This window comes from Cervus elaphus, chromosome 6 (assembly GCF_910594005.1).
Source record: "Cervus elaphus chromosome 6, mCerEla1.1, whole genome shotgun sequence".
Classification (NCBI taxonomy): domain Eukaryota; kingdom Metazoa; phylum Chordata; class Mammalia; order Artiodactyla; family Cervidae; genus Cervus; species Cervus elaphus.
This window is the reverse complement of record NC_057820.1, coordinates 29,654,355-29,676,653: the sequence shown is the minus strand read 5'-3', so window position 1 is coordinate 29,676,653 and position 22,299 is coordinate 29,654,355. Positions and strand designations below refer to the sequence as shown.

General features: G+C 40.4%; 1 protein-coding gene across 2 annotated transcripts in view; it reads right to left on the bottom strand.

Moving 5' to 3' along the window:
- Positions 1 to 22,290, bottom strand: part of GRSF1 (G-rich RNA sequence binding factor 1) — a 48,001-nt gene extending 25,711 nt beyond the window's left edge. The window contains exons 1-3 of one of the 2 annotated variants that reach the window (XM_043906530.1): positions 21,996 to 22,290; positions 13,206 to 13,303; positions 3,836 to 3,930 (exon numbers count right to left, since the gene is read on the bottom strand). In XM_043906530.1, the coding sequence (XP_043762465.1) occupies positions 3,836 to 3,877 (42 nt within the window). In that variant the 5' untranslated portion in view covers positions 3,878 to 3,930; positions 13,206 to 13,303; positions 21,996 to 22,290. The remainder of the gene's footprint in view (positions 1 to 3,835; positions 3,931 to 13,205; positions 13,304 to 21,995) is intronic. The other variant, XM_043906529.1, reaches the window with a different exon arrangement.
- Between the last annotated feature and the right edge of the window lie 9 nt (positions 22,291 to 22,299).

The window sequence follows — 22,299 nt, the reverse complement described above, 5'->3', positions numbered from 1 at the left end:
TATAATTTTATAATGATCACTTGTTATACTTCATTTACACAAAATTAATTATTCATTTAACATTATAATCACAAGTTAATCTCAAGATTTCAAGGAGAAAGAAGGATTAACTAATCCATGGCACCTGCTTTCTAGGTATTTTTCTGCAAATAAAACTTGGGATAGAAGTCTAAGCTATCACAAGAACTATCCCTGGAAAAATTCAATAAAGTAGATGTACTTCCACCAACTCCATTCTTGTTCCATTCTTACAACGTCCAGACATCTTTGTGAGCTCCTAGGCCTACTCTCCATTCAGAATTTGTACACTGGACTGTATTTTCTTCTTATTTTTTTTTTAATTTGGTGGAAAATTTATTCATGATTTTGTATTGGTTTCTGCCATACAACAGTGTGAATCAGTCATAATTATATATGTATGTCCCTTTCCTCTTGAGCCTCCCTCCCCTGCCTGGACCATATTTCAATAGCACCCCCTACAATCTTTTCTACTCATTACAGTTTCTATTGGTGACAGTTATCTTGAAGTTTGACCATGAATCTGACCTCATATCTTAGTAAGGAGTGAGTGATCTATTCTGACAGTCATTAATTTCAGAGATATTTATTAATGCACTTTTTGTACTAGACACTGAGAAATGTATAATGAAAGTAGTTCCTTCTTTCCAGGTTCTCACAGTCTAGTAAGGAAGATGGATAAGAAATTAATCGCAGCATATTGCATTTACTGTGATAATGAGGTATTAATATTAATATATCAGGATACCATTGGAGTTGAAAAGTGGGACACTTTCACACTCTTATGGGGTCAAAGACCATGTCAAGAGAGTTGACAACAAAGTTGGATCTTGAAAGAACCAATAGATATTAGCAAAATGAAGGGAATACTGTCCTTGGTCGAGGGAGGAATTTTTACACAATCTCAGAAACATAAGGTTTAGAGAATTTAAGGAATTGCAATGGTTTGTGGCAAGAATGCTAACATAGCGGGGATGATGAAAAGTCCAGATCATTAAAAAGACTTATACAGGCATTGTAAGGAACTTGAACTTATCTGGAAGATATTGGGGTGCCCATTGAAAGTGATAAGCAGATTTACATTTCAAAACTGGGCTTTGGCAGTGGTTTGGAAGATGAATTATAGGAAGACAAATAATTTACAGGAGAAATAGGAGTGCCTAGACCATGAGAGCAACTTTAAGAGCTGTTTAGACTGTCTACAGAAATCTTGCTATTCTGAAATCATCTGCTATGAGCCTTATGGCAGCCCTGGGCAGAGGCATCCAGGGAAAGGTCAAACTAAAGGAGCTGACAGACATATATCAAAAGAAAGGCTTGGACTTCCCTGGTGTTACAGTGGATAAGGATCCGCCTGCCAATGCAGGGGACACAAGTTCGATCCCTGGTCCGGGAAGATGCCACATGCCGCAGAGCAACTAACCCCAGTGTCACAACTACTGAGCCCTCACTCTATAGAGTTCTCGAGCCACAACTACTGAGCCCACACCTAGAGCCTGTGCTCCACAACAAGAGAAGCCACCACAATGAGAAGCCAGTGCAATACAACAAAGAGTAGCCCTCACTTGCTGCAACTAGAGAAAGCCTGTGTGCAGCAATAAAGACCTGCTGCTGCTGCTAAGTCTCTTCAGTCGTGTCCGACTCTGTGCGACCCCATAGACGGCAGCCCACCAGGCTCCGCCATCCCTGGGATTCTCCAGGCAAGAACAATGGAGTGAGTTGCCATTTCCTTCTCCAATGCATGAAAGTGAAAAGTGAAAGTGAAGTCACTCAGTCGTGTCTGACTCTTCGTGACCCCATGGACTACAGCCTACCAGGCTCCTCGGTCCATGGGATTTTCCAGGCAAGAGTACTGGAGTGGGGTGCCATTGCCTTCTCCAAATGAAGACCTAGTGCAACCAAAACTTTAAAAAAAAAAGTAAAAGCTTTAGAGACTTCCCTGGAGATCCAGTGGTTAAGACTCCAAGCTTCCAGTGCAGAGGGCTCAGGTTCAATCTCTGGTGGTAAGGGAAACTAAGATCTTGCATGCAGCAGAGCAGCCAAAAAAAAAAAACAAAAACAGTAAAGGCTTTAATCCTACTTGCCACTAACTGGGGAAACACCAAACCAAAAGAGTAATTTTTGCTATGTTGTTACTGAGAGTTCTAACCTAATTTTTGAATCCCCTTACAACATCCTTGCTTAGTAGGGATCCAACCCATGTTAAGTAACTCCAATGAGAACAATTCACTAGTCCCTAAGAAAGGTCATATACATTTGCTTTCATTTTAAAAAGAAAAAAACAAAACAAAACAAAACAGCAAGCTTTGTAGGGACTTCCTAGTCAATATTCCAGGTGCTCTCCAGATTTTCTGTTGACTTTGCCTACATTTTCTCTTCCTGAAATTCAGCTGTTTAGTGATGCATAATTGATATGTAGGGCTGATTTTATGGAAAGGTAATAAAAGGAAGCTTTCCCTAGGTAATGTCATTTGGGGGAGCCAGGAAGCAAAGTTTCTCCTCCCTCAACTACCCCCACCCCAAGCTATAATAGAGGCCCAAATTTCACCATTAGCATTTCTGAAGAAATGGCACATTTAATTAAGTCACACTAGGATGTTTATGACATATCAGATAGATTCCGTCCTGACACTGGGAACCCCGAGAAGTACAGAACCGCTAGCAAAGGGAAGAGCACTACAAGTGGAGAGTTTGTTCAAAATACTGTTTCTAGGACTCATATAATTTTCTCACAATAGATCTGGGGTGAATTTCTGGATGATTCTGATATGCAGCTAAATTTAGGAACTATTAGCTGTGAACCCACATTAAAAACCCCAAGTAACAGGCTCACCTCATAAACACAAAGTCAATGTTCCTATAAAGCTCATGTCCTAAGTTTCTAAGGTAAAGGGTAATAGGAGAGTCAATGGCACATTTGGTGCCTGATGAAATATGCCACTGACTTTTTAAGTTTCTAAGTTTTCTTCAATTTCTGCTTTCAGTGAGCAGAACTATGGTGATGAGAACAGAACAATTCATAACACTTTGCCTTTAAAATTTCTGTTGGCTATTTCAATATCTATGTATCTTAGGATGAGAATTTTATGAATCTGTAGCAAATATTAGGTCACTGGGCTCATGATATCTTTTTAAGTAAGTGACAAGTTTTAGCTTTGATTTTTCTTAAGAAAATAAACACAGAAATTTTTCCAAGGACATAAAAATGCATTTTTAAATCATGCAATGACAAAAAAAAATGATAGCCGAAGCACTCAGATGGAAGATATAAAAATAAAAATTAGCAATTTGTTTAACATTTACAGTTTACAACATTCATTTGTATATTTGACTCATCTAAGAATTATGTAACATGGGTAGGATAGGTGTTGGGGTACCAATTTTATCTTATTTGTTTTTTGGCTGTGCTGGATCTTTGAACTCACACAACTAGAGAAAGCGGTTAAGACCCTGTATAGGAAGAATGTCATATGTTGTTTTCTGTTTTCTAAATAATTCTAGTAAACTCAATATGTTAATTCAGAAATTTCAATGATTTATACAGACTTGTTGAATTACTCCTGGACATATGCAGTAAATAATAATAGAACTACCTGTTACTGGGAACCAACTCTGAGCTAAACGCTATGTGAGGTGTGTAAATTATCTCTACTTCTTATTGATAGCCTACATTCCTGAGTACAGTCCTGACTGCAGTAGAAATGGTGAGTCATTGCCCCATCAGTAAGTCACTGGAGAATTTTATCTAGTCTGCGAAGAACTAGCACTACCAAAGGAAGAAGCACACTGTACTTCCAATCTGGGATTCCAAACGAACCTGTGTTCTTAGAAACTTCATGCTTGCTGGCAGCGCTTCCATCCATAAAGTTTGGGGCACAGCTACGACAAGGACCCGCTTTTGGGACTCTGGCCCTGTATGGAAGAAGCCAAGAGAGACGCTGCTGAAGCTAGAGGTCCCCCTCATTCCCAAATGTGCTCCTAGCAAGTCTGGGTTCCCCGTGACTACCAAGCTTGGGGTCTAAGTAAGAGTACGCAGTAACGGCATGGATTACAAACCCCTCGAAAGTCTATAATCTGACAGATTAGGTTAGTAGTTCTAATTCCCCAGGCTGTTATGGAATGGTCAAAGAGACCAGGAATAGCTGACCAAGAAACCAAAGTTCGGGCCACATGGTTCGCCCACAGGCTTTCAATCACCCACACACATAGGTACACCGTAGAGGTAGTAAAATAAAGCAGAAAACATGTATACTGAGAAAGCAGAGAGGCTGCAGCTCTGCGTGTTCCTACCTTGTCCTGAAGATCCCGGACGAGCCCCCAAGATGATAACTTAACGGTAAGGGATGTCGGATTTGTGATCTCTGAAGATTTAGCTTCGGGACCAGGCTCGAGACCTGGCTCGGGACCAACTCAAGAGGTTGTGTGTAGCAAAAAAGGGACAGGGAAAGATTCTGACATAGACATCAGAAGGGGGATGGAGTGTGCCCCCCTTACTAGTCTTATCAAGGCCTTATATGCTTTTACCAGACCCACTGCCACAACAGACATCTGAAATTAACAAGAATAGAATAGAAAGGTCTTACCAGACACACTCCTACAACATACATCTTAAGATAACAAGGTTAGTCAAAAGGTTCTTGTTAAGGAGAAACCTGTCCTTGGGCAAGATACATTGTCATATTGACTAAGACAAAGTCATGCAGGAAAAAAAAAAAAACGTTTGTCCTTTTCTCCTCCTTGAGGGCCCTGGACCCCTTCCTCCTTGAGGGCCCTGGACTCCTACCTAAAAATTAGCTCTCTCATTATGACAATACTGCAAGATGTTAAGAGGTCATCTCATTTTGCAAAAGAGGAAACTGAGACTCAGGTTAAATGAGGTGCTTAATGATTAACATGTTGCAAAGCTGGCAAACTCCCATCTTTCTGATCCCAAACTTCTCTTCATTACATCTTTCTTAAATGCTTATAAGGATGTTTATTAACAGTCATTAATTTTTAGTCACTTAAGAATTACTAATTTACACACATGCCATGTTCACTCATTCATTTGAACAGCCACATGTACATATTTTCCCAGGTAAAGTATTTCTAGGACCTGGACATTAGCTGTGCACTGGACATACAAAGAAAAAATAAAAAGGCTATACAGTGTAGGCTAGCCTGGAAACTGTATCAGTGAATAAATAACTAGAGTATAAAATATGAATACCGCTTAGGAATATCCACAAAGCACTTTAGTGACTAAGAGGAAGCTGACACTGCCTCAGCTGTGATTTAGTGTGCTAATTTTGAAGATGTCAAACTATTAAATCAAACCTTCAGTGAAAAACATTTAGTTGGTTTATTTAATATTATGTAATGTGCTTAATCACCAACTCAATGGACATGGGTTTGGGTGGACGCCGGGAGCTGGTGATGGACAGGGAGGCCTGGCGTGCTGCGGTTCTTGGGGTCGCAGAGTCAGACACGACCGAGCGACTGAACTGAACTGAATGTGCTTAAGGGTAACTTTAAAAAGTAGACTTAAAAAAGTTCTTTTCTTTCTGAAATGGAAATTCCGGAATAGACTCAAATTGAAGGTGAATACTCTGAAGCACTGGGGAGGTTTATATAATCACTGATGTGGCTAATTTTCTGTTTCACACTTATAACTGTTACACACCTCACTTTAACTCCTGGTCACATGGTTGTAGCCGATATTTATAATTAGTATTAATTCCAGACTCCTGCTGCCCTGGCTCCTCGTCTGGTAGGGTGACCCAAACCTTCATTTCTGCTGCCCACTCTGGGTGGTAGTTTTTTCCTTGCCAGAAGTCTCAGGATATGGGAGTAGCAAGAGCACTTTGGGAGACCTCCCACAATTCAGACATATTCTCCCTTATCCCCATTATACAGTAGAAATCTGATTTCCCCTTGGTAGTCAGGATCGATCACCACAATAGGTACAGTAATCACCCGTTTTGCCTGTTGATTCATTGGTATGAGGAGCCCAAAGTGGCCAGATGGCAGTCCCAATTTCCAGCATCACAGAACCATGGTTGTGACCTCTAGTGGAAGCAAGCATTCCTTCCTTTGGAACTAAGACCTCTATGGGCTAAGTTGCTTCAGTTGTGTCTGACTGTGCAACCCTATGGACTGTGGTCTGCCAGGCTTCTCTGCCCAAGGGATTCTCCAGGTAAGAATACTGCAGTGGGTTGCCATTTCCTACTCCAAGGCCTCTATACTAAACTTAAAGTCACAGGGACAGAGAGAAAAGTTTGTTAGTGAATCATGAGGGATAATAAAAAAGCAACTCCCATTTTCATCTCCTGAATCCCCAGACCTGTAAATCCTGGCCATAGGAGAAAGAACACCACCTGCATTACCATCTAATTTAGAGCATATACCGCACCCTGGAGGACACTGCCTCAGCCGCACAAGCTGTGCTGTATGCCGCTTGACTGGTGCCATACGCGATTTTTCAAAAAGACAGCCCACCATTCTGTCAAACCAGTGGCTTTAGGAAGGGAGCGGGGCAGGGTAAGACGGGTGAATTTGATGAGTATAGTCCCAGTGCCACACTTCATTTCTACACAAAGACCTCCTTCATCAGAAGTGACGGTGTATGGAATAACGTGAAAGTGGATAAGCCCCTCCATGAATCCATGGATGGTGGTTTGGGCCTAAACTTTATGTGAAGAGAAGGACGATCTACACACTATATAGAGGGCCTATCCCATTGAGAACAAAGTGCTACTCTTCCCATGATGGAAGTGATCCAACAAAAGAAAGCTGTGCCTGGTAGCTGACAGGTCTCGCTCAGGGGATGGCTCTCTATAAACGGCTCACTTTTGATTTGGCTCCAGCAACAGAACCACACGCATACAGCAGCTGTAATAGGAATCATTATCTGATTCAGTTCATAATAATTCACGGTTATGCTCCCAAATTCATCTGTCTTCCACAGGCTCTCCCTAACCCTTATTTTACTGCCCAACAGATAATGCTTTTACAGATGGATTTTTTCTTCCTAATGCTGATATAGGCAACTTTTTAGATGTGAACACATCAAGACCAGAAGGAAAATGGAAAAAAAAAGAAAGATGGAGATCATTTTTCTCTAAAGCACTACACTGGGAACCTCAGCCATAAAGGAGAAAAGAAAAAAAAACAAGCACTTCTATGTATTTATAATGACAGTTACATTTCTACTGTGCATTTATCCTCACAATCTATAAGATAAATAGTAATCTCATTTATTAAACTGGGAAACTACCATATAGTGAAATTAAGTGACATGACCGAGTCCCATAGCTAGTAGCATAGAGCAAGATCTTAAGCCCAAAGGTCTGGGGTGGATTTCTCACCTGAAAGTTAATTCTCTTTACCACATTCTAACAAACAAGATAATTATGTTCTTTATTTTCTTCCCAGAAGATAAGTTATTCTAGTATTGCATGATATAATTTTATTCTTAAAAGAGATATAAGTAGGAGGGTAATGAAAACAGTTAAAATATGTCTGCTGGGACTTCCGTGGAAGTCAGGTGGTTTCCACTGCTGGGGGCATGAGTTCGATCCCTGGTTGAGGAGCTACAATCCCACATGCTTCTCGGCCAAAAAACCAAAACATAAAACAGAAGCAATATTGTAAAAAAAAAAAAAAATCAATAAAAACTTTAAAAACTCCACATCAAAAAAATATTTTTTTTTAAAAAGCAGGGAATAGGGCCATGGGGGAAGGCAAGGGTACCCCTGATTGGGAGGGAGGGGTACAAGAATTCTGGATGAAGGATGCTGTCCAGGTAGTTCCTGGGTATGTCTGTAGAGGGAGGTTTTGGGTGACACTCTGGAAAAGAAAGTAGAAGAAAAGGAGGTCAAAGAAAAATAAAGATGACTTTCATGTACTTACTAGTTCAGCCCCTTCTGAGTTGTTTGAATACTTTTAGCTTTGATAGAAAACTTAGGACATAGTCATAAACTTGCAAATAGAAATAGTAATTTCTGACTTTTAGAATTAAATTCAAATAGCACTGTCTTAGAGCAGTATTTTTCAATTCATTTTTTCCCACTCAATACTTAAGATATTTGTTATATCTAAGTCTGGTTTTCACCTAATATTTTACCTTAAACCAGTGATTCTCAACCAGGGGTGATTCTGCCCCCCGGGGAACATTTGGCAACGTCCGGAGACATTTTTGTCATAACTGGGTGCTAGCGACACCTAGTGGCCAGAGGGCGGGGATGCTTCTCAACACTTCACAACACAGCACAGCCTCTCACCAGGTCAGCGGTGCCAAAGATGAGAAATCCTGACTTAAGTCGGCTCATTTTTGTTTCAACTCCCTCATAACTAACATTTATTGAGCAACAGTATAGATTTTTTTAATTGAAGTACAGTTGACTTACAATGTTTGTGCTCGTTTCAGGTGTATAGCAAAGTGATTCAGTTATACATAAATATATCTATTTTCTCAGGCTCTTTTCCCTTATAGGTTATTATGAAACTCTGAGTATGATTCCCCGCGCTATACAGTAGGATATTTTAAATACTGTTCAAGTGAATGACATGCAATGCTTCTTTGAATTCACACCTCAATCTTATGTGGTAGATGACACCATTAAACTTCTTTTACAAGTAGGGAAACAGCGGGCTAATTAACGCGTCCAAAGTCAAACAGCCATAAAGTAGCTGAATCTGGATGGCATGATGCTAGGGATCCTCAACTTAACCAATACGCCCTATTTTATATCCCTACTATAAATGAAAACCAGTATCACGTGTCATGTACTGCTGCTAAGTCACTTCAGTCGTGTCCGACTCTTAGCGACCCCATGGACCTCAGCCCACCAGGTGTCATGTACTAGAAGAACATATAAATAAATTTAATTAGAGCAAAATATTTTTAAGCTCTAGCTAGATATTGTTGCCTGCTGAAGTCTCTGGGTCTAAAGAGTGGGGCCTTCTCATGGAAAGGGAGACTTAAGTGTTGGAGAAGTGTTAAAGACATGCTAGCATCACACTATGCTAGCATCAAATTCAGCTGACTGCTCCAATACTGTGGCCACCTGATGCAAAGAGCCAACTCACTGGAAAAGACCGTGATGCTGGGAAAGACTGAAGGCAAAAGGAGAAAGGGATGGCAGAGGATGAGATGGTTAGATAGCATCATGGACTCAATGGACATGAATCTGAGCAAACTCCAGGAGACAGTGGAGGACAGAGGAGCCTAGCGTGCTACAGTCCATGGGGTTGCAGAGTCAGATATGACTTAGTGACTGAACAACAAACAAGCATCAAACCAAGATTTCCTTCTTGACATAATCAGAAGAAATGAAAATGAACTTAAAGGGGACAATTTTCCTATTATGTAATTCAATATTACACAACGCTGTGTTTGTGTATCACCTAAAGTTCCAACTTTTTAAAATACACAAACTCTAGAATATTTTGGTTTCCCATGACTTAGACCTATACTTCCCAGGTAGTGCTAGTGGTAAAGAATCCACCTGCCAATGCAAGAGACTTAAGAGAGGCGGGTTCGATCTCTGGGGTGGGAAGATCCCCTGGAGGAGGGCATGGCAACCCACTCCAGTATTCTTGCCTGGAGAATCCCGTGGCCAGAGGAGCCTAGTGGGCTACACTCCATGGGGTCACAAAGAGTCAGACACAACTGAAGTGGACTTAGCATGCACACATGAGTTATATAGACTTAGATTCATATTCTGGATCTGCACTTACTACTGATATGTATACTATTCATAGATATGATATTAACTATGTATATGATATGATTTTATATCCTCATCCTAGATATGATTTTATATCCTCATCCAGAGAACTGGGACAATAACATCTGCCTCATAGGGTGTGTGTGTGTTGTGCTAAGTCATTTAACTTGTGTCTGACTTTGTGCGATACTATGGACCGTAGCTTTCCAGGCTCCTTTGTCCATGGGATTCTCCAGGCAAGAATACTGGAGTGGGTTGCCATTTAATTAAGTGAGTTATAAAAAACCTTGCAAGAAACTGGCAGAAAATTACACAACAGAATTTGTGTAAATTTCCTTTCATTTCCTGAAGATTCTGTGGTCTCTTTCCAGCACCAACTTAGATTCTTAAATACTTCCATGATTTGTTATTCAGTTGCTCAGTTGTGTCCAACTCTTTTGCAGCCCCATGGACTGTAGCCCGCTAGGCTCCTCTGTCCATGGGATTTTCCAGGCAAGAATAATGGAGCGCGTTGCCATTTCCTTCTCCAGGGGATCTTCCATATACAAGCTCTCTAAGAGCCATGGCAGGACAGGCAGCCACAGTTGGCTCCAGAGTGCCACAGGGAACAAAGAGCTGCTCTATCCAAGGTAACCACTGGGGCCTCCTGGGAGGAAGTGGCCTTTTCAGCCATGCTGGGTACTACCTCCCTTCTCCCCAGTACATCCTGTGAGGGCTGTTGATCGTCCAGGGACAATTTATGGGATCTGCAAGCGTGACAGTCCCGAGACAGTGACTCTGATAGACAACACAGGTCCCTGGAGGTTACCAGAGGGAGGAAAGAGGAAGAAGAGAAAGGGGAGGTTTTGTTCTTAGGAACCAAGTAGTGGGTCCATCTTAATTTCTAAACACACACACATTGGCTCCAATTTTAGGTCTGCCATATGGCCACACAATCATTGAGTTTTTGGCAAAAGGTTGTACTTTAAATATTCACAGCACCTCCTAGAGGATTGTAATAGTGATTCTGTGGTATCAACTGAAGTCAAGTTCAAATAAGCATTGGGAATATTGTCAGCTTTTTAAAAACTTTTTATTTTGTATTGGAGTGTAGCCAATTAACAATGTTATGATAGTTTCAGGCAAACAGAAAAGGAACTCAGCCATACATATACATGTATCCATTCTCCCCCAACCTCCCTTCCTAGCCAGGCTGGCTCATAACAGTGAGCAGAGTTCCCTGTGCTATATACATTAGGTAATATTGTTTGCTTTTGTCTTTAGAATTTTGATTCTAGAATCTCTTCCTTATTTGATTATGGATACCTTTATTCTCTTAAAATATTCCTTTAATAAGGCTTGAGATTTCATGCCATAATCATGGATCATTAAAATGCAAATACAACTAGAGAGTAAAAACACTGACAAATTCAGAGTACCTACTGCCCACTAGAATGTAAACTTCTTGGGGGTAGGGACTTAGTTTTGTACCCTAAGTCCCCAAACCCTCGGAGAAGACAATGGCAACCCACTCCAGTACTCTTGCCTGGAAAATCCCATAGACAGAGGAGCCTGGCAGGCTGCCATCTATGGGGTCGCACAGAGTCGGACACGGCTGAAGTGACTTAGCAGCAGCAGCAAATCCCCAAACCCTACATAAGTAACTAGCATATAGTTAGTGCTTAATAAATATTTGTCAAATGAATAAGAGTTCATACTAAGGTGCAAATGGTTATAGCAGTCAACATTTCCTTTGCTGCACATGTATTTTTTCATGTCTCTTGGCTTTACATGTGCTGCATCATCTTTCTGCAGTGCTTTTGTCTGCCTTTTACTCCTCTATCACCTGCCCCTCTTCCTTACTGGGAGAAAGTATACCAACACTTTAAGACTTGCTTTTTGGGTAAAACTCTCTTTGACCCCATCTTCCTCTTCACATTAATACTCTTTGACTAGCTGGGCTCCTGTAGTCCTTGGTATATAATCCCGTTATGAGGGATGGCTTTGTGCTGTATTTACTTCTTTATAAGTTAGTCTGCCACTAGAAATGAGCCCCTTGACAGTTGAAATGTGGTACATTTCTTCTGTATCCTCGCCCTTAACAGGGGTAACTGGTTTACCCTTAACATGGGTAACTGATCTTTAAAAAATATTACTGACTGACTGAATCTTGTAAGTAGTCTTTTATCCTTCAGGACTCCAGGAAGATCTCAAATCCCTTTTAAGGAGTGCATTATCAGATTACTTCCTTTAAAAGCTCTGTTTTGGAGAGGAAATCTTCCTGCCCACTCTGGCTTTATTTTACTAAATCTCTTTGTCCTGTACTCAAATGGAATGATTGGTGTGGAAACACAGAGACAGCCTATAAATAAGGGATTTGGTTATACTTGATCAAATTTCAAGGTAGGACTGATTATCTTGGTTGTCTTTTCTGTAGATGCCTTCTAGTTGCCCTGATGCCATACAGACCTTAAGGAGAGTAATATTCTGGGAGGGTTGGAATATTTCTGCCAAGGAAAAAACAATGCTTTGATTATCTGGGACACGATTATTGTTGGTGCAGGACTGGGGAATTATATCTTGTTGTAAAGTAGTAGCTCATGTCTCCAGCTATAAGAGGATTGTGGCCTGCTCAGGTTGCTGTGGTTGTAACTATGACAACTATGGAAAATACCAGAGAGATGCCAAGAAGATAGTGTGGTAGCAACCAAGGGCAGGAGAGAACAAACAGCCAAGACCAGGGACTGCCCAGGGTCCCTGGAGTCCAGTGGTTGTCTATGTAGGAATTCAAGATCTGACTTCCACATTTCATTATTTATTTGTATTGATGCAAACCCCAAACTGCTCACGATTGATCCCTTTCATTCATCCATTCTGCTTTAAGTTACTCTGAGGAAGGGAATGGAGAGCCAACATGAGTCCTTATGAAAAACCTGAAGGGCTCCAGAACTGAGAACAGGCACAATTTAATTACGCCAACTGTGAATTTGTGTGGGTGAAATAACAGCTGCTGATCCTTAGGATATTTTTAAGTTGCAGCTAGTTGGGATACTCTTTATGTCTATATATGGTCCTTCATGCTACAGGACCTCATGGAGATGAGTGGGCTAAAAACACAGACTCCTTGAAACTACAGCATCATCTCGGTCTTTGACAGCATGTCAGCAGCCTGCTCTCTGGGAAACTTCAGTGAGGTTAAAAGTTAAGCCTCTCATCTGACATACTCAGCAGGGACTCCTCCATGCCCCACCCCACCCCCCATCATCGTTGCTAGGTTTTTTTTTTAAGATTAAAGGAGAGACTTATTTGTCAGTCTCCATATACTTTCAAGCTGTTCAGTTACCACCTCTTGTGCACAACATGCATGCCAGGCAAACAAACTTTAAGAGCAGGCAGATTGAAGCAGCAAGCAAGCCCAGCAGATTAACCCCCTGAGCCCGTGTGCTATATGAAGCAAACCAAAACACAGCTGGTGGAGTTAATTTTAGGCTTACCGACCTTGGCAATGTTCTATCAACTGGGGAAAAAGCAGCTCTGAGTAGGTTCAAAAGGAGCCTTCCTCCACCTTCTCCCCATACAGCTGACTGGAAAAGTGGCTGCGTGGTTTAATAGGAAAAACAATTAATTATAAACCATGGTAAATTGGACAGATTAAGAAATTCAATATTTATTAAGCAAGTCCAAGATTAAGCAAGAAGTCTTTTAAAGATGTCTGTCCTATGACTTAGATCCTCAACATAACACTCAAAGTAGCACTTTCTGAAAAGTTCTGAAAAGACTGGGCTTCCCCGGTAGCTTAGTTGATAACCACCTGCAATGCAGGAGACCCTGGTTTGATTCCTGGGTTGGGAAGATCCACTGAAGAAGGGATAGGCTACCCACTTCAGTATTCTTGGGCTTCCCTGGTGGCTCAGATGGTAAAGAATCCACCTCCAATGTGGAAGACCTGGGTTCGATCCCTGGGTTGGGAAGATCCCCTGGAGAAGGGGAAGGCTACCCACTCCAGTATTCTGGCCTGGAGAATTCCATGGACTGTATAGTCCATGGGGTCGCAAATAGTTGGACACAACTGAGTGACTTTCTTAAAGATTTGCTACTCAAAAACAAAGATAAATTTCTATATCATGGTGCTTTAACACACCAAAATGGTTTGGCAATGATAAGTGCAGAGGTAGAAGTTTTATTGAATTATGCCGTTTATATAAAATATATTAAGAATTTAAATGCAAGGCATAGGTTCAGTTCAGTTGCTCAGTCATGTCTTGACTCTTTGTGACCCCATGGACTGCAGCACGCCAGGCCTCCCTGTCCATCATCAACTCCTGGAGCCTACCCAAACTCATGTCCATCGAGTTGGTGATGCCATCCAACCATCTAATCCTCTATCGTCCCCTTCTTCTCCCGCCTTCAATCTTTCCCAGCAAAAGATCTTTTCCAGTGAGTCAGTTCTTCACATCAGGTGGCCCAAGTATTGGAGTTTCAGCTTCAGCATCAGTCCTTCCAATGAATATTCAGGACTGATTTCCTTTAGGATTGACTGGTTAGATCTCCTTGGAGTCCAAGAGACTCTGAATGCAAGGAGTAAACACATATTATTTACTTCTGAATGTGCAGGATCCAATTCTCTGACCACCAAAATAGGTGAGGTCCCTGTGACAGACTCACATACAAAATGGACCTTTCCTTCCTAACACTTATACAGACTTCTAATTTTTATTTTATTTGTTTGACTGCCTGTATTTACCAATGATCTATAGGAGACATGATGAAGGCAGGGACTATATCCTTGTTTTTTGCTCATAGAGGCCCATAATAGACAAGAAATACTTGTCGAGTTGATAAATGAATGATTTGTACCTCATCGTTCCTGTAAACCTGGCATTTTATTGCACAAAATTCACCTTCAAAGGAATGAACAGCTTGAAGGGGAAGTACTGGGTGAGGTTTGGGATCAATGGAATATCTTCCTGCTATTGTAATACCTTATAACGTGTTTTGATGCTTTACAGTTTTGAGTGATAAGTGAATGCATTGAGAGACACAAAGTTTTACCAATCAGTCTTTAATACTTCCATTCTTTCCTATTACATTCAAATAATACGTCCTTGAGAAGCATTTATAACCATTCTCAAGTCTGTCTTTAATGAAGATATAGAATTAAAATCTAAAGGCCATTGATAAGGATCAGGTTGAATTGTTAGTTATGTTAAATGAGATCATGTAGCATGCCAAAATTTATTTAGAATTTATTCATTCATTCTAATTGAGGTCATCATGGGAAGGGGGAAAAGAAATGAACTTTACTGAATTCAGATTGTACTTACGAGCTATGTGATCTTGAGAAAATTATATTCATAACCTCTCAACATTAGTTTCCTTATTTATAAAAGAGGGAATATAACACCTAATATCAACCTGATGGGGAAATAAGAAAAATAGAGATAAAATATATGAAAAGCTTAGCAGAATAATCGGCCCATCAGATACTCAGGCTTCCCTTGTGGTTCAGCTGGTAAAGAATCCACCTGCAATGCGGGAGACCTGGGTTCTATCCCTGGGTTGGGAAGATCCTCTGGAGAACAGAAAGGCTACCCACTCCAGTATTATGGCCCGGAGAATTCCAAGGACTGTATAGTCCATGGGGTTGCAAAGAATCGGACACAACTGAGCAACTTTCACTTTCAGAAATACTCAAAAAATGGCATGGCAACCCTCTCTAGTGTTCTTGCCTGGAGAATACCCAAGGACAGAGGAGCCTGGCAGGCTACGGTCCATAGGGTCGCAAAGAGTCAGACATGACTGAGCGACTTAGCACACATTAATACAAAAGCAAAAATAATATTATGTAATAAACTAATTGGATGGAATAATTACTATATCAATGTAGATATTACATAACCAAAACACTCCTGCACAAATGAATGCATTTTATCAGGTTACTAAGAATTTGTTGCCCTGGTATGCATTATCTCGGGTTTGTTTGTGAGGTATCTATTCTTTCAGAAGCAGATCACATTTCTGCATCAGAAGAGAAAAGGTACTCAAGAAATACTGAGGCTCAGAGTTAGCCATAGGGTTTGGATCTTGTGTTTCTCCTCTCTGGCATTAGGAACATTTGCTTTTAGTTTTACAGGTAAAAATATCTTTATATATATATTCAGTTCAGTTCAGTCGCTCAGTCGTGTCTGACTCTTTGCGACCCCATGAATCGCAGCACACCAGGCCTCCCTGTCCATCACCAACTCCCGGAGTTTACCCAAACTCATGTCCATTGAGTCAGTGATGCCATCCAACCATCTATCCTCTGGCGTCCCCTTCTCCTCCTGCCCTCAATCTTTCCTAGCATCAGGGTCTTTTCAAGTGAGTCAGCTCTTCGCATCAGGTGACCAAAGTATTGGAGTTTCAGCTTTAACATCAGTCCTTCCAATGAACACCCAGGACTGAGCTCCTTTAGGATGGACTGGTTGGCTCTCCTTGCAGTCCAAGGGACTCTCAAGGGTCTTCTCCAACTCTTCGGTGCTCGACTTTCTTTTTAGTCCAACTCTCACATTCATACATGACTACTGGAAAAACCATAGCCTTGACTAGACGGACCTTTGTTGACAAAGTAATGTCTCTGCTTTTTAATATGCTGTCTAGGTTGGTCATAACTTTCCTTCCAAGGAGTAAACGTCTTTTAATTTCATGGCTGCAATCACCATCTGCAGTGATTTTGGAGCCCCCCAAAATAAAGTCAGCCACTGTTTCCACTGTTTCAGCCACTGTTTCCACTGTTTCCCCATCTATTTGCCATGAAGTGACGGGACCAGATGTCATGATCTTAGTTTTCTGAATGTTGAGTTTTAAGCCAACTTTTTCACTCTCCTCTTTCACTTTCATCAAGAGGCTCTTTAGTTCCTCTTCACTTTCTGACATAAGGGTGGTGGCATCTGCATATCTGAGGTTATTGATATTTCTCCCGGCAATCTTGATTCCAGCTTGTGCTTCATCCAGCCCAGCGTTTCTCATGATGTACTCTGCATGTAAGTTAAATAAGCAGGGTGACAATATACAGCCTTGACGTACTCCTTTTCCTATTTGGAACCAGTCTGTTGTTCCATGTCCAGTTCTAACTGTTGCTTCCTGACCTGCATACACATTTCTCAAGAGGCAGGTCAGGTGGTCTGGTATTCTCATCTCTTGAAGAATTTTCCACAGTTTATTGTGATCCACACCGTCCAAGGCTTTCGCATAGTCAATAAAGCAGAAATAGATACTTTTCTGGAACTCTCTTGCTTTTTCGATGTTCCAGAGGATGTTGGCAATTTGATCTCTGGTTCCTCTGCCTTTTCTAAAACCAGGTGAACATCTGGAAGTTCATGGTTCACGTATTGCTGAAGCCTGGCTTGGAGAATTTTAAGCATCACTTTATTAGCGTGTGAGATGAGTGCAATTGTGGAGTAGTTTGAGCATTCTTTGGGATTGCCTTTCTTAGGGACTGGAATGAAAACTGACCTTTTCCAGTCCTCTGGCCCCTGCTGAGTTTTCCAAATTTGCTGGCATATTGAGTGCAGCACTTTCACCGCATCATCTTTTAGGATTTGAAATAGCTCAACTGGAATTCCATCACCTCCATTAGCTTTGTTCGTAGTGATGCTTCCTAAGGCCCACTTGACTTCACATTCCAGGGTGTCTGGCTCTAGGTGAGTGATCACACCATCGTGATTATCTGGGTCATGAAGATCTATGAGTAGAAAAAGCTGGCTAATGTGAGGGCAAGGAAGGAACTCTCTAATCCAAAAAGTCATCTTCTATATCAACATTTACAATTTTAAATCCCCATTAATAGTAACACTTTTTCTAGGCCTTTTCTAAATGAGACTTGCTATTTGTTCATTTTCTTGCAATTATGGAAAATTCCAAAACTAAATAAAAAGACACCACAGTATAATGCTCCTCATGTACTTGTCACCTGGCTTTAACAATTCATCTGTAACAACTCCTACTTCCATTCCTCCTCCCATGCTATTCTGAAGCACATTCCAGACATATTATTTCATCTACAATTATCTCAGTACACGTTTCTAAAAAATAAAGGCTCTTAAAAAATATAGACACATCATCACTACAATTAATAATTATTAGTAACATCAAATAGCCAATGTTTCAATTTTTTGATTCTCTATAAATGACATAGACATTTGCTATTGTTCTTTTTGAGATTGCATGTTTGAATCAAGATGCAAATGAACATATACATTACACCTTTAAAAAAAACATATTTTAAGGAATATAGTTGATATGCCTTTTATGTTTCTTTCAACCTCTAAGTTTCTTCAGCTGTATTTTTTCCTTGCAATTCATTTGTTGAAGAAATTAGGTCCTGCATATTTTCCCCACAGTCTGGACTTGCTGCTTGCCTCCATGTTGTGTAATTTAACATGTTCTTCACCATATTCTTCTGTTCCCTGTATTGCCTATAATTCAATATATCTCATCATAGAGGCTTGACCAGGTTCAGCTTCTAGTTTGTTGGCAAGACTTCCTCACAGGTGATGATATATTCTTCTGTTAGGACACACATAAAGTGTGGTTTTCTCTCTTATAATACCAGCAAGCCACTGGTGATCAATTTCTAGATCCATTTGGGGTTGCAAAATGGTGACATTCTAATAATAATTCAACCATTCCTATTTCATTTTTTAAAACTGAAATACTTCCATACGGAGAAAAATTTCCCCAGATCTACTATTTGAAAACTTGGCTGCAACTGGTGTTATTTTCTTTAGGAACAGTAACATATTAACACACTGGCAGTGATTAACTTATGCTATTTAAAAGGTATCATGAATCATTTTCTTTAAGACTGTATAAACCCTCACCTTGAGAAAAAAGGAAAATATAAGTGCAACTGATAGAGAGGAAGTAAATGTTCATCAAAAACCTGAGATTTAAAACAAACAAACAAACCTGAAATATTTGGGAAGAGATGAAAGAAGAAACTTTAGTGCTTACAGGTAGCACTTTGCTAAGTCTATTCTTATCTGGCATATAAATCCCTATTTGGAAGCTTACCTTAAGGTTTTGAATACTATTTGCTTATTGAGGAGTCCTATATTCTTACCTCCTGTTCAGATCTCTCCCCAGGTTTTACACAGCACTCAAAGCTCTACCTGACATGGCTACTTCGATGTCTAAAAGACATTTCAGAGCTAACACATCTAACATGGAACTTTTAGTTTCATCTCAGAAATTGTGATTCTGATCTTCCCTATTTCAATAAACGGCAGCACCACCCGCCAGTTACTAAAGACAAAAAAACAGGAGTAGTCTTTGACTCCTTCTTTCCTCTAATCCCTAGAGTCAATCAATCAATCACCAAGTGCTGTTCATTTTCACATTATTAACTTCTTTCTCTTATCAATGTCGCTACCCTAAACCACGTCACAACTCCTGAGAAACAACTGGGCTATTACAATAGTCTTCTGGCATCCTCTAGAGCATTCTCCACAAGAAGAGAGAGTGACCTTTCTAAAATTGTCAATCAAAAAAAAAAAAAAAAGTAAATAATAAAATTGTCAATCAAGGATCATGAGCTGATAACTGCTGAAGCTGTGTGATGGATTCATTACACCAATTTCTTGCCCTCTTTATATGTTTGAGCTTTTCCAAATTAAAAAAATAAAATGATGGGAATTCGCTGGCAGTCCTGTGATTAGGACTCTGTACTCTCGCTGCTGAGGGGCTAGGTCAGGGAACTAAAATCCCATAAGACTTGCTTTACAGCCAAAAATAATAAATTAAAAAATAAAATAAAACAAAATGTTATTCAGATTATTTACCTTCTTATTATTGTACTTCTTGGATGACTCTTCTATGTTCTTAGAATAAAACTGAAATGTCTTACCTAAGCCTGTGAGCCCCAGCCAGCCCTCTGTTTACATGTCCATCTTTATCTGATGCCACTCTTCCTGCTCAGGGTGCCCAGGCCATAACCAGTCAGTTTTGAGAAACCTTTAAGCTCTTTCTTATCTTAGGGCATGTGTACTTGTTATTCCCTCTACCAGAAAATGACCATTCCCAAGCTCTTTGCAAGGTTGGCTCCTTCCCTTTTTTCAGGTTTCAACAAAACTGCTCAATCTAAGTTAGATCGTCTTCCTTTACCATTAATGTCTATCACATTATTCTGTTTATTTTATACCTTACCACAGTTTATAAGTATCTTGTTTGTTTATATATAAATATAAGATGAATGACTACCTACTCCAGTATTCTTGCCTGGAGAATTCCATGGACAGAGGAGACGGGCAGGCTTCAGTTCGTGGGGTTGCAAACAGTCAGACATGACTGAGCCACTAACATACACACTGGACACGCACTTGTTCATTACAGTAAGAAATTAACTTGAATAGTTAAAGATATTTGAAGGCATGGGACTTCCTTAGTGGTCCAGTGCCCAAGACTCTGTGCTCCCAACACAGGGGACCATGGGGTTCGATTCTTAGTCAGGGAACTAGATTCCACATGCCACAACTAAGAGTTCGAATGCTGCAACTAAGGATCCCGCAGGCCACAACAGAGATCGAAGATCCCAAGTGTTGCAACTAAGACTTGGTGCAGCTAAGCAAATAAATAAATACCTTTAAAAAAACATATTTTAAGGAATATACCCACTTACATTCTATTCTACTCATAAGTCCAATTCTTTGAGAAACTGGTGGATAAAATACAAATTTTAATAATCTTGCTTCATAAACACAGATTTATAAGCAAAGTAAGATTCTGATCAGGAGAGTAACTTCCTGAAATTGAAATTTTAGGAAGATAGTAGTATGCAATATGGATTGGTGAAGGAGAAAGCTGAATTAGAAATCTCTATCTGAATATACCCTCTCTTTGGTTCTAGATTGCCCAATATTTTAAAGTGCTGAATAATTTTAAGTCACAGTCATCTGTTTAATTTAAATGCCCAACCTCTGAAATTATATTATGTATCACTAACATGACACCTCTCTCATTTTTACCACCAATACATCTAAGTTTTATAAACTGTTAATTTCAGGCAATTCTCCTAGTGGGATGATAAAGAAAAACTCAGCAGGTATTTTTGCAGATTCTGTCCTTTGCCAATCATTGTACTGATTCAGAGTCATAGGATTCATTTATATTTAGTTACACCAAAAACACAGCTACATAAGCCAGTCTACCAAACCAAGGAGCAGATAGAAACTGTCTGCCAGTCATCTAAAGGATGTCCCTGGCATAACAGAATTTTAGAACTGGAAGATAAATAAGAGATTATGTAATAATCCAAAACCTCCTCATTTTAAAGGGGGTGAAACTGTTGTTCTAATAGGTTTACAAACTTACTCTTCCCAAAGTAAAAGATAATATCCTAATCTGGTAGTGCAAGTCTTATTTTCAGAAGACCCTTAAGGAATTGAATAGTAAATCTGTATCATATCAAAATCTAGAACACAGGGCTTTTATGTCATAAATCCATTATTTTTGTTATAGTAAGATAATGCCTCCTTTTCCCTATTTTCCAGCATTTTTCCTTTAAATCTTTTCAAATAATTCCAGTGACCTCTGCTGTTCCTCAGATAGTACTGACTAATATTTTCTTGTTTTTAAAAATGGTTTGCTTTATCAACATGCCAAACTTATAGTACATAAAGTCAACAGAACACATTTCATACTGGCATCTCCTTCAAGTCCTCCTAAGAGCCCAAGGTGGGTTACAAGCTATATAAAATTTAAGTTTTGTTCACTCTTTGAAAAGTTACTCGTAGATTTGATGGATCTCGTAAGCAAAGAAGATGGACATCTTTCAGTAAAATAAATGGATACCCAAATTCATAATGCTGTGGAAGTCTGATTATCAGTCTACAACATCCATTAAGCATTTATGTGGCTCAAGCACATTATTGCCATTGAGTACTCTGATGTACAAAACATTCTAGAAGCTAGAAGGAATTCAGTCCCCTTTACAGAGGAACTTGCATTTCACATAGTTAAGGCACCCAGGTCAGAGCTTTATAATCTACAGTATTTGCTCAACATACCTTGAGTATGTCACCACAGCAGATTTCCCAGCTTCTGATGACAGTCCCACTCTCCTGCAGAGACAATGTTGGACCCTGGCTATCTCCTACTTCTGGCTTTTAAATATGCCCATAAAACAACCCACTTAGATCCTTTCCTGTCTTCGGGCGGAACCACACCCAAACCATTCCTACCAGATGAAATTCACTCCTGTTTTTACATACTTAGCAGAGAGACCCCACAGCCTTTCATCTGGGCACTCACAGTGGGCAGAACTCTGCAGGCAATTCCATCCCTCAGTGCAGGACCCTGACATCCCAGAGTTGAAGCCAACTTCCTTCCAGATCGCTGGCACCCAGCTAAGCAGCTTGGAGCGCTCTGCCACCTCCACAACCTCAAGCGGGGTGGACTGGCCTCGACCGGCCGGGCAGCCACCCCGCACTGGCGGGGCGTGGTCTGCGGCTGCCTAGGTGTCCGGAACGTTGGGGACCAGGGGATCGCAGCGGGAGGGGCGGGGTGGGCGTCCTCCGCTCTCGCGAGAGCTCACAAGGTGGGAGCAGCGAGGGGC